At 49.3% G+C, this 12476-nt stretch overlaps 1 protein-coding gene across 1 annotated transcript in view; it reads right to left on the bottom strand.

The window, feature by feature from the left end:
• The window catches only part of ADAMTS16 (ADAM metallopeptidase with thrombospondin type 1 motif 16), an 89881-nt gene that overhangs the window by 28925 nt on the left and 48480 nt on the right, over positions 1-12476 (bottom strand). The window contains exons 15-17 of the mRNA XM_081872597.1: positions 9208-9331; positions 7430-7674; positions 3965-4103 (exon numbers count right to left, since the gene is read on the bottom strand). Coding sequence (XP_081728723.1) covers positions 3965-4103; positions 7430-7674; positions 9208-9331 — 508 coding nt within the window. The remainder of the gene's footprint in view (positions 1-3964; positions 4104-7429; positions 7675-9207; positions 9332-12476) is intronic.

Genomic DNA, 12476 nt, shown 5'->3' with positions numbered 1-12476 from the left:
GGCACCACTGTATCATTTCCCTTTTCCCCAGAGTGGCCCTGACCTACTCCAAGATCCTCATTTTATAGGACAGCAGGGAAGCTGTCGCCTTGGGAATGGGATGTTGCTAGCATATCTCCAAAGGGACCATCGCGGCCACCCCCCCAGACATGTGCCATGCACCCCCAAGCACACCAGGCACTATGCCCCCAGGACGCAGGCCACGCCCCTGCGGGGATGGCAAGCCACACCCCCGGGATGCGCGCCATGCCCCCTGGGACGCAGGCCAGCCATGCCCCCGCCTGCTCTCTACTCCCGGTGCCAGAGTATGCTGCTCAGCCAGTGGATGTGTGTAAAGTGCAGTGAATGTCTGTGTGCTTAATGGTTTCCACTCTTTCCCCTCTGCAACCTCCCACTCCAGCTGCCTTTCTGTTCTGTATTATTTTGGCTCTTTAATATCCAGAGCTCCAGCGATAAGAATAGTGGTGAATGGGCAAAGGCTTAAGTGGCTTCTTTCCCAACCCTGGCTTCTCCCCCGAAAATTCCCCTTCCTTTTCTAACAGAGAAGCCTGGCTGCTTACTTTTGAAAAACATGCAGGCTGCCGAGCGTTTAGTTCCAGTTTTAGCCATGTGAAATTCAGTAATGTATCAGTAACTAATCCTAACGATCCAAGAGATTGTAACACATATACTGTAAATGAAAAGTCGAAAAGATGAAAGGAAGGTTTTTTGTTTTTTTCCTGGGGAACAAACTGATCACTTAAAAATACTGTTACAGTTTGACAAGCATAGCAGCCTTAGATCAAAGGGGAAAGTATTTGCATTAGAGCTGCTGAAACAAGGACCAGCTTCAGCTTCTGATGGATCACAGTCACTTTGACCTTTACCTCCTTGATTACATCAGCTCTTCTTTTCCCAGTGTTTTGGTCTTTTGAACCAGGTGGCAGACATTCACAGAGAACAAGCAACAGGATTATCACCCCATATGGAGGCTGCTCAAACTCTGGCATCTTACAATTTACTCTTTGTCTGAAATCGAGCCTTGGTGTCCGGGTACCTTCTCAGAATACAAGGCAGTGTAGCTGAGAGCATCCACATCTGAGGGCAAGTGTGTATGTCTGTGTGTGTTTGCTACACATTCACACACACAAAATGTTCATGGGGTCAACTTAGAGGTAGGCAACTGGAAGCCCAAGATCCATCAGTTTTGACCCCCCCCCCCAGTTTCACCATCCAGTCCTCAGGCCTGATCTTGTTTATATATAATATAATAATAATTTATTATTTATACCCCGCCCATCTGGCTGAGTTTCCCCAGCCACTCTGGGCGGCTTCCAATCAAGTGTTAAAAACAATACAGCATTAAATATTAAAAACTTCCCTAAACAGGGCTACCTTCAGATGTCTTTTAAAAAGAAGATAGCTGCTTATCTTCTTCACATCTGGTGGGAGGGCGTTCCACAGGGCGGGTGCCACTACTGAGAAGGCCCTCTGCCTGGTTCCCTGTAACCTCACTTCTCGCAATGAGGGAACCGTCAGAAGGCCCTAAGTGCTGGACCTCAGTGTCCAGGCTGAATGATGGGGATGGAGACGCTCCTTCAGGTATACAGGACCGAGGCCATTTAGGGCTTTAAAGGTCAGCACCAACACTCTGAAATGTGCTCGGAAACGTACTGGGAGCCAATGCAGATCTATCAGGACCAGGGTTATGTGGTCCCGGCGGCCACTTCCAGTCACCAGTCTAGCTGCCGCATTCTGGATTAATTGCAGTTTCCGGGTCACCTTCAAAGGTAGCCCCACGTAGAGCGCATTGCAGTAGTCTAAGCAGGAGATAACTAGAGCATGCACCACTCTGGCGAGACAGTCTGCAGGCAGGTAGGGTCTCAGCCTGCGTACCAGGTGGAACTGGTAGACAGCCGCCCTGGACACAGAATTAACCTGTGCCTCCATGGACAGCTGTGAGTCCAAAATGACTCCCAGGCTGCGCACCTGGTCCTTCAGGGGCACAGTTACCCCTTTCAGGACCAGGGAGTTCCCCACACCTACTCGCCCCCTGTCCCCCCAAAACTCTACTTCAGTCTTGTCAGGATTCAGCCTCAATCTGTTAGCCGCCATCCATCCTCCAACCACCTCCAGACACTCACACAGGACCTTCACCGCCTTCACTAGTTCTGATTGAAAAGAGAGGTAGAGCTGTTTGCCTCTACCACCAACTTTTTATGAAGCATAGCCAGGAAACAAGGATCCCCTCCTTCTTCACAGAGCAATCCAAAGCCCCAGTCTACTCTGATGGAGATGTTTCGAATGAAGCAGAGGGACCTCTTTGCTCAGCTCTGCCAGCAGGGAAGCCCCACCACTGGCATGGAAGCAAGGAGGAGCCAGGAAGCAGAAACAGAGAATGGTGGAAGCAAAGCCACTTCCGCCCTTCGGAGGAGGTGGAGTTGCGGGCTTCACAGCCCTAGCCCCCGTGCAATTGGGGGGATTCCCGGCCACGTCACCTCCTGGCCAGCCAATCGGCTGGCTCTGGGGATGTGGCCTGCCTTATTTAAAGCAGGACGCGGCCGGGGATTTCCCTCTTTGCTGCCTGCCAGCTGTTCCTGCTTTTCCCACCCTCCCGCCCTTTAAGGTTTTTGTTCCTGGACCTTGCTATGGACCTTGGTTGGTTGCCGTTGAGGGGCCTGGGAGGAATTTTTCCACTTGGCAAATTGGCACCAGCCACTTGGTTTTCACCTACCTCATAGCAAAATCATCGCAACTTTCTTGGTATTGGTGGTTAGGGATTGGTATTGTTCTGTAGATGGAAGAGGGGAGGTAGCACCATCACCTGCCCTGCATATTGAAGGGTAGTCCGGTAAAGGATTCTGGGGGGCGTGGCCCTGTCTGAAGCCTGGGGAGGTGAGGGCCTAAGGCACGCCCCCTATTGGTGACCCTGGAGGAACTCCTAGTTGATGTGCATCAGCAGGACTCCCCCTACTGGTGGTTAACCCTTCCCGGACTTCAAGCAGACGGGCTGAATTCGGATATAGTCGGTTAGGACTAATGCCCAAGCCAATACCGCTCATCACCTGTAACCAATAAAGTTGTGGCCTTGTTTAGCCCATTAACCTTAATAATTGTGTCATGTGTCATTATTTCCACTGGGGGGGGGCAGGAACTCGCCATGCAACACTGATATCTCCAGGGGAGGAGTAGGGAGGAAGGGACACAGGGAAAGGGTCAGAGGTCTCCAGAATGGATAAATGGTAGAATGATGTTTGCTCCGATTCAGAGCTAAAGAGAAGGTTTTTGTGGGGAAAGCTCAGGGCAAAAGCAAAACAAAAAAACAACACACGGACAAGGGAGTGTTAAAGCACAGACCTCTTGCCTGGAAAGGGCAGAACAAAAGGTAAGCGTGGATACGTTCTCCATCAAGGAAGGAAAAACCAGAGTGGTAGTGGGAATGAAAAGGCTCTTCCATGGGAATCAGAGCACTTATCACCTGCAAATGACAGGTTCAAATGTGTTGCCATTCCTGCTCCAACAGCCGCTCATCAAGATGAACTGGGCCAGAAGTGCTACCATCCCACTTAAGCAGAAACAGTGGCTCTGAATTTCCAGAAAAGGAAGTCCTCTCTTTAATTGGTTACTGCTGCTCCTTCTACTTCCCAGTGTCCAGCTAATAATGTTCTTCAGAGTGACATGTGGAAATACTTGAAGTCTTAGAAGTACGATTGGTTGGTTTTGCTTCTTCTAGTGTCATGTTAAAGCAATACTTTCCTCTGCACAGTGAAGATCAGCCTAACAAAGTATTGGGCGCCCCCCATCGCCATATTTAACATAACACGTAGGAGCCAACCTAATTATATAGCCCATAAATGAGCTTTCTATTCATACAGGTTACATTTTCGAGCAGCCTGGAAGTGCCTAGTGAGGGCTATTCCTGGACAGGAAAGAGTCTGTGGTCTGCAATAAAACTGTATTTTTGAACATTTCAGAGATACATTACCTCCTCCACACGAGACGGAGCATTCGGAATGGGTGATGGCCCATGTATAGTTAGGCTTCAGTGCTGTCATTTTTTCACTTTCTGCCTTGGGAAGGGAATATTCCCAGCCAATTCCTAGGTTTTTGCCTTGAGAGAGAAGCTAAGAAACAAAACAAAAGAGGGAAAGATAGCAGCATAGGCTTAGCATTTGCTGAAATTCTGAATGTGGAGTTAGCAAGAGAGTTTCCCTGAATGAGGAATCTCTGAAAAGAAAGGAAGCCTTCTCATGATTTACTATTTATTTATATACTTACTGTTAAGCTATTATTTATATATTGCTTAATATAAAAAGCAAACTCTAAAGGTTTACTACAGGGGTCGGCAACGTGCAGGCCATGGGCTGGATGCGGCCCACGAAGACTGTTTTACCGGCCCACGAGCCGCCCCCGAACTGAGCCGCCCGCTCGTCGAGTCCCCCGCATGCTGCACTAAATCAGTGCAGTGTGGCGTGGGGACTTGCCAAGCGGCGCCGGAAATCACACCTGTGCATGTCCAGATGCCGAAAATCGCTTCTGCGAAGGCACAATTTTTGGCGTCTGGCCATGCGCAGAAGCAATTTCCGGCGTTGCGGATTTGCGCAGACGTGATTTCCGGTGTTGCGCTGCGCCGGCCCGGCCCACAGACGATCTCCATGGGAGTGATCCGGCCCATGGCCGGTAAACCTTGCTGAACCCTGGTTTACTACAACAGCAACAATGGGTGGTGCTCAACTAAGGCATAACACTGATGGAACATGCTGATTGGATATTACCCAGTAATAGTAACTGAATTTGTCTTCATTCATTTATTACATCTATATGCCAGCTGGTCCTCCAAGGAGCTGAAGATGGTGTACCTAATTCTCCCCCCCTCCCCCAAATTATCCGACAACCAATTAAGGAAGGTTAGGCAGAGAGTGAATGATTCTACAGTAACATGCTCTAATGTCAGGGACTGGCGGGGCAGAGGAGGGGGACCACTGGAGTGACCCAGGAGAGGGGACTAGTTGTTTATGGGGTGCCATGCCACCTGCAAGTCAGGAGCCAAGGGAGGAGGGGGAGTCAGGGCAGTCTGAGGAGGTGAAGAAAGGGTACTTGAGATGAGGGACGGGTCAGTAGATGCCCCATCTTCCCCAGCCCCCACTGTCTCCTAGAAGTAGGAAGGGCTTGAAAAGGGGAGAGAAGCCATGACTTCCGTGCTGGAGAAGTCTCAGGTTAGGTATGAGAGGCTAGCATATGTGATGGTAATGTAAAATTATTAAGAAAGCCTGGGAAGTGATATACAGTGGTACCTCTGGTTGTGAACGGGAGGCCCGTTCGCAACATGAGCAGAACACAACCCATGTCTGCGAGTGCGCGGGTCGCGATTCACCACTTCTGCGCATGTGCGTGACATCATTTTGCGCGTCTGCGCATGCATGAGTGGTGAAACCCGGAAGTAACTCTTTCTGGTACTTCTGGGTTGCCGCGGGACGCAACCTGAAAACGCTCAACCTGAAGCAAACGTAACATGAGGTATGACTGTATAAAGATTTGAAGAATATGTTGAAAATGACCTTTGTTAAAAAAAGTCGAAGCTATTATTTTGGGAGGCCCAGGACTTATTGGATTTATCATGCAAAAGACTTTGTCCCTACATCTGAGAAGGGACACCAGGCCAAGACCAGCCCACCTCCATAGAAGGAAGAAGCCACCGTCAAAGAAGATGATGAAGATTGGCAAAACAAATGAATGAACTATGGTGGACACGCTAGACAATTTGAAACCCTAGAAAGAAAAAGGACATTATTCTTTTTTATTTTCTCTTTAGAAAGGGAGAAATGTTCAGGCATAATTAGTAAGCTTTGTGTACTGGCTTCTAAATTAGTTGATCTTTTAAAGGTCAAATGTAATAATATGCACAAGGTTTTAAAATCAGATAGTTAAGAGTATAAGACTCAATGGACGTGTATAAAGTAAAGGTAAAGGGACCCCTGACCATTAGGTCCAGTCGTGGACGACTCTGGGGTTGCGGCGCTCATCTCGCTTTATTGGCCAAGGGAGCCAGCGAACAGCTTCCGGGTCATGTGGCCAGCATGACTAAGCCACTTCTGGTGAACCAGAGCAGCGCACGGAAACGCCGTTTACCTTCCCGCCGGAGCGGTGCCTATTTATCTACTTGCACTTTGACGTGCTTTCGTACTGCTAGATTGGCAGGAGCAGGGACCGAGCAATGGGAGCTCACCCCGTTGCGGTGATTTGAACCGCCGACCTTCTGATCGGCAAGCCCTAGGCTCTGTGGTTTAACCCACAGCGCCACCCGCGTCCCTAATGGACGTGTATAAATAAGTACAAAAAATGGAACCAGGAGGGGGAGTTGGAGGGAAGTCAATTAATTAAGAAATATGATTTTGATGTTTTTGTTATTGTCAGGGGCTCAGGAGCAGAGGCACAGGGGAGAGAGGAAATGGAGAGTGAAGGGGAAGAATCGGAGGGCAGCGTAGGGGAATATGACAGTGGCCCGAGAGATTCCATGAGCTTCTCCAGCGTATCAGAAGATTCCCAGAAGGGGGCGCCGATGGCCAGGGCAAGGGGGGTCCCAGGGGGGACGGACCAGAAGCAAGGGGCCAGCGGGGACTCCCAAAGCAGCAGCGAGAGATCAGGGCCAGCTCCCCCACCAGAGCGTAGTGGGGGGGAAGAGTCCCATGTATCAGGGCCAGCGTCTCCTCCAGCGGGGAGAGGAGATGAGTCAGGGCTGACCACGCCTCTGTTGGAGAGTGAGGGAACGGAAGGGGGGTCAGGCCCAGCTAGCCCCCCCCGAAGGGGGAAGCAGTGACAGGAGCAATGTAACGGTCAGGAGGAAGGTTGCCGGCTGGGCACGGGCGCCAAGTTCAAATGTACAGGCGCGCGGCACAGCAGAAAATCCGGATTGGGAACCAGGTCCTAAAGCCCGCCGGAGGCAGGGGGAAGACTCAGGGGAGTCAGCGTCAGAAGAGTCCAGAAAGGACAAGACCCCAGCGGACAGGGGGACCCAGATGAGGAAAGAGCAGAGGAAGAGGTGGAGCAGGGCTAGAGTCTTAAACTGGTGCCTGGGAGGAGGAGATTCAGACGGAGCTTCAGCGGTCTAGAGTTCAAGACGTAGAGCTGCGCGCCGCGGCTTGGAAATTGAAACTGAACTTCAATAAAGACTATTGTATATAACAAGAACTGGCGTTGGTCCTTTGTGAGCTGGGACCTAGGGCAGCTCTGACAGTTATGTTTTGTTTTAGCTGTTTTTTGTTATCATAAAATTAATGAACTGTATATATAAAAAAGATAAGTCTTGGGTTGTGGGCACACAACCTGTCAGAAGAGGGCCTATAACTATCAGACGCATGCCTTCCTTATCTGGGACAGGCCATGTCATGTAACTGCACAATGTTCTCTCTACGTTTGGACCATGGAACTTAAGTATCACAACGTAACGTACCTCTATTACCACGCTTTCATTTGTCGGTCCAGGAGCAGTTAATGTCTCTGGCTGGTTAGGTGGCCTTCGGTAGTCAAAAACAGATCCAGCAAACGTGTATCTCCCTGGCCAGTCAACGGTCCAGTAGCCATTGAGGTGGTATTTTTTACTGGAACTCCGAACAGCAATGTAGGAGCTGGAGGTGTTCATTTCATACACATGGATGCTTCGTGCTCCAGCAGGGATAGTAACTAGGTTGTAGTACTCTAGACAAAGGAGGAAGAGAGACTGAGTTCAGTATCCTACCCAGCACCACATGAAGGTGGGGAGCCAGAAGGGAATTATTCACTCATCAAGTTCTTGTTTAATTTTAAGGCTCTGTTGCTGCTGAGACTTAAGTTGGAATCCTCATGGTGTGCAACATTAGTTTCTGTGACTGGCAGCCTGTATAAAGTTCTTGTACAGTGGTGCCTCGCAAGACGAAATTAATTCGTTCCGCAAGTTTTTTCTTCTTGCGAGTTTTTCGTCTTGCGAAGCACGGTTTCCCATAGGAATGCATTGAAAATCAATCAATGCGTTCCTATGGAGACCGTCCGGGGATAGCGGGGAAGCCGCGCTGCGCTTCCCCACTATCCCCGGAGCTTGCGGGGCAAGCTTCGTTTTGCGAAGCAAGCCCATAGGGAAATGCGTCTTGCGAAGCGGCTAAGAAAACGGAAAACTCCTTCGTCTAGCGAGTTTTTCGTCTTCCAAGGCGTTCGTCTTGCGGGGTACCACTGTATTAAATTTTAGGAACCTGGTCCTCCGCTCCCTCACTGGTCAATAGTGCAGGTCACTCCAGCTCCTGATTTTGCAGACTTTGGGCAGGAAAGAACACACTCCAGCTAGGGATGTAGAGTATGGTGGTCCATGGATCTTACCTGAATTGTTTTCATGATACCCAAGTGGCGTGGTTATCACCCCTGCTTCTCCCTTCCTCTATCCTCTCCTACTTGGGTTAAAAGCAGGGTTTTCAAAGAGAGTTTTGGAATCTACCCAGCTCTATTTTAACATGTGTTGGTGGTGGGTGGATGTGATGGTGAACCTGTATTATTAGGGGACAAGGGGAATTAGTATACAAGGGGCAGAGTCGGAGCTAGCCGCTCCGCACCATGGGGCGATCCACCCACGGGGGTGGGGTGGTCTGCCCACAGGGACAGGGTGATCTGCCCACGGGAGCAATCATCGCATTGGCACAATCTGCTTGGGGGTTCGATTGCGGTGTGGCAGTGTGATCCTCCTGGAAGGTGTCCGATTGTGGTGCAGTCCGGGGCAATTTGCCCAGGGGGGATTTTGTTATCCTCCTCTGGGATGGCACCTGGGGCGGACCACACCCCTCTTCCTATGCCTCTGACAAGGGGCACATCCATGCTTCACTTTGGCTGCACACTTTCTAGCCACAAGTCAGTGCTTTCCTGGTCCATGTCTGAGAACCGAAAACCCACTCCTTAACACTGATAAGGAACAAACAGCAATTCAGAACAGATTCCGTTCAACTTCCAAGGTACTACTGTATTTTGGGAAATTGCTTGTCTATTCCATATGCATCTGGACACCTCTTAAGTTATCATAACCAAATTTTGCATGGTGGTTCCTGAGATCAGGGAGCAGGTTGTAATCTGTCTTTAGATACACTTTAGCACCAGTTTGAATCGAGACAGCAGACTGAACCTTTCAAAACAGATTTCTTTGGCTTCTTTGAACTCTTGAGCAATGCCAGCTACGGGTCTGAAGTTACTCATGCTGTTTCAACGCACACTTACGATTAGTAGGGTGGTATTTTGTGTACTGCCCCTTATATATTCTACAGCTTGAATTGTCTCCTTTGCACACTCCACAAGCATCTTCCACAGAACTGGAGCCTAGGACGTGGTCACAGCCAACCACCTGCAAGGGAAGGACCAGACGATCATCTGCAACATCTGCATTTAGATCACAGTGATAAGTCAGTTGCGAAAGTTAGAAGGAAACCGTCAGACTTTTAAAATTTTATTTCCTAGGCATGTTTCATTTCTCCAGACAAAAGGCTGAGTAAGCAGACATTTGGGGAAAGAAAGCCTCATTCACCTTGGGTAATTGCCAGGGTATTATTGCTCATAATATGAAACTATGTTGACATGAGGAATCTCTCTTCCTCCCCCCTGCATTCTGTAACTCTCCACAATAGGCCCAATGGCCTCTTCATGCCCTCTGGGTGGAGCGGCAGAATAAAAGTGGAACAATAAAAAATGAGAAGGGGTCAACACCTTACTGACAATTTAAAGCAGGGACAGCCAATTTCTGCTGCTTCTTTTTTTATTAGCTCACGCCAGGGCTTCCCCAATCCATAGCTTCTCTTCTCAGCCCTGTTCCAACACTGAAAGTGGCTGGAGGAAAGGGATAAAAAACAAATTCCTTGAGGGAAAACTGTCGCTGAAGTTTTTGCTGGACCTGTCTGTAAAGGTAAAGGGACCCTGACCATTAGGTCCAGTCGAGGCTGACTCTGGGATTGCGGCGCTCATCTCGCTTTATTGGCCGAGGGAGCCGGTGTAAAACTTCCGGGTCATGTGGCCAGCATGACTAAGCCGCTTCTGGCAAACCAGAGCAGCGCATGGAAAAGCCGTTTACCTTCCTACTTGCACTTTGAGGTGCTTTCAAACTGCTAGGTTGGCAGGAGCTGGGACCAAACAACAGGAGCTCACCCCGTCACAGGGATTCGAACCGCCGACCTTCTGATCAGCACTTTCTAGGCTCTGTGGTTTAATCCACAGCGCCACCCATGTCCCTGGACCTGTCTGTGGGTCACTGTAATTGTTTCCTTGTCCTTGACCATTTCTGATGTCATGCTGTGTATCTTTTGGAAGCCAGCTGCAGTGCAATCTTAAACCCTTCTACTCAGAAGTGAGTCCTACCAAATTTAGTGGGGCATTCTCCCAGGTAAGTGGGGTTGGGATTGCAGACTTTTATTATTTCAATGGAAATAGAGTATCATTGCATTCTCAAAAAGGAACAAAGAATGAGCAATTACGCTCATCTTCAAGGCCATCTTTAATTTATTTCTAGAAGGAGTGGCCATATTTAATATTGTAATGAGAGCAGGGTTAGATCTGAATGGGTTTTTGTGGTTTCCTTCCAATCCTCTGCTTTTACAGATGTAAGACTGGATTCTGTACAGAAAGAGACTGTTAAAATGGCCAGACAAGTTTCTTTGTTAAGTAGATAGCCAGGTTTGTTATATATCTTGTTTTGTAATGTAAGCTAGGGCAATGAATCGTCACGGAAACTTGTAGTTGGAGACCCTTTTGAAAGGTGAACAGGCCTCCCCCTCCCCCCTGCCCTGGCTAAAGATGATGACAGCAAGGTGTCTATGTCTGAAAGAGAACAAAGGGCTGTCAGTTTGGGGGCTGGAGCTGAAACAGAGAGGCCTGACTCGTTCCTTGCACAGAATCAAGTGGTATGGGGTTGACCACTCCCCCACCGCCAAACCTAATGCGAGAACAGGATCTGTGGGAGCATTAACATTATGAACTTTCCGTCTTATGCTCAATCTGTATAGGAGCATAAATAAACCTCTCATACAAAATGCCAGCAGCCTCTAGTACTGTCATGCCACGGAAACCAAACCCAAGCAATGCACTGGGAACCCTGACATCTCTTACTGCTCGGAGATTAAGATGCACATAGCAATATTGCAATTCTATACTACATCAATAAACTAGAACCAAAATAGCTTCAAAAGACAAAAAAAGGGTGCCTGTATCAAAATTAGGCCTAACCAATTAATTCAACTAAAGCCAGGCCCTATGCCTGTTTACTCAGAAGTAAGCCCCACTGATTGGACCATAAAGGAGATTTTAGAGAGCTAATCTTTGGTCTGGTCTTTACACCAAAACTGGAACACAAGTGAGGGTGTAAAACCTTTCTCCTCTTCTACCTCACTTCCCCATATCTAGTTTCTTGTTCTAAAAATTAGAGCAAGACTGCATCCCTGGCTATACATGATCCGGGCAGAACACCACATGGCGCTACCTTACCATCTAAACCCTAAATGCACACAGGATTAAACAGTCATAGTTGACCGATCTATTGATTAGGACAACTGAAGCTCCCAAGTCATATTTCATTTTCTGAGACCAGAACCAGAAGTTTTGGGAAAAACACAACTGTCACCAAAATACAGTGGTGCCCCGCAAGACGAACGCCTCGCAAGACGGAAAACCCGCTAGATGAAAGGGTTTTCCGTTTTGGAGGCGCTTCGCGAAACGAATTTCCCTATGGGCTTGCTTCGCAAGACGAAAATGTCTTGCGAGTTCCTGCGTGTTCCCCCCCTTCCCCCCCTTTTCCTAAGCCGCTAAGCCGCTTGCGTGGCAATTCCCACCCCCTCCGACAGTTGGAGAAATAAAGACACTGTACACAGACTTTGAGGTTAATGGGCGTAAATGGCCACAACTTTATTGATTACAGGTAAGAGTGGTATTGGCTTTAGGCATTGGCCCTAACAGACTATCCGGTCTAACTGGGAAGGGATTAACACCGCCAGGGGGAGACCCCGAGATGCACATCCGTAGGCACTCCCCGAGGGGTGGCCGCTCGGGGGCGCGCTTTAGGCCCTAGCCTCCGTAGGTTTCGGACGAGGCGACGCCCCCCGGTGTCCTTTAATGAACTACCCTTCAAGACCTGGGGGAGGTGATGGCGTCCCTCCCCCCCAGCATCATTTGCATAACAATACCCCTGCCAATGCCTAACCGCCAGAACCGAGGAGTTGTGACGTTTTGCTACGCGGTAGGCGAAAAACCAAGTGGCTTAGAATGCCGCCAATTAGCCAAATGGAAAAAATTCCTACCAGGCCCCTTGCGGCGACCAGCCGAAGCCCATAGCAAAGTCCCTATGCGCACCTAGAGGGTGGGTGGGTGGGGAAAAACTGCAGCTGCTGAGAGAGAAAGAGGGCGAGCCGGGGCTGCCCTGACCTTAAGAGGGACCCGGTAAGCCCGCCCCTTGCGCCAGCCGATTGGCTAGCGCCGAGGGAGATGAATAAACATGAAGAGGGGAATCC

This window comes from Podarcis erhardii, assembly GCF_964252035.2.
Source record: "Podarcis erhardii genome assembly, chromosome: 8".
Lineage (NCBI taxonomy): Eukaryota > Metazoa > Chordata > Lepidosauria > Squamata > Lacertidae > Podarcis > Podarcis erhardii.
This window is presented reverse-complemented; position numbering and strand designations above follow the sequence as displayed.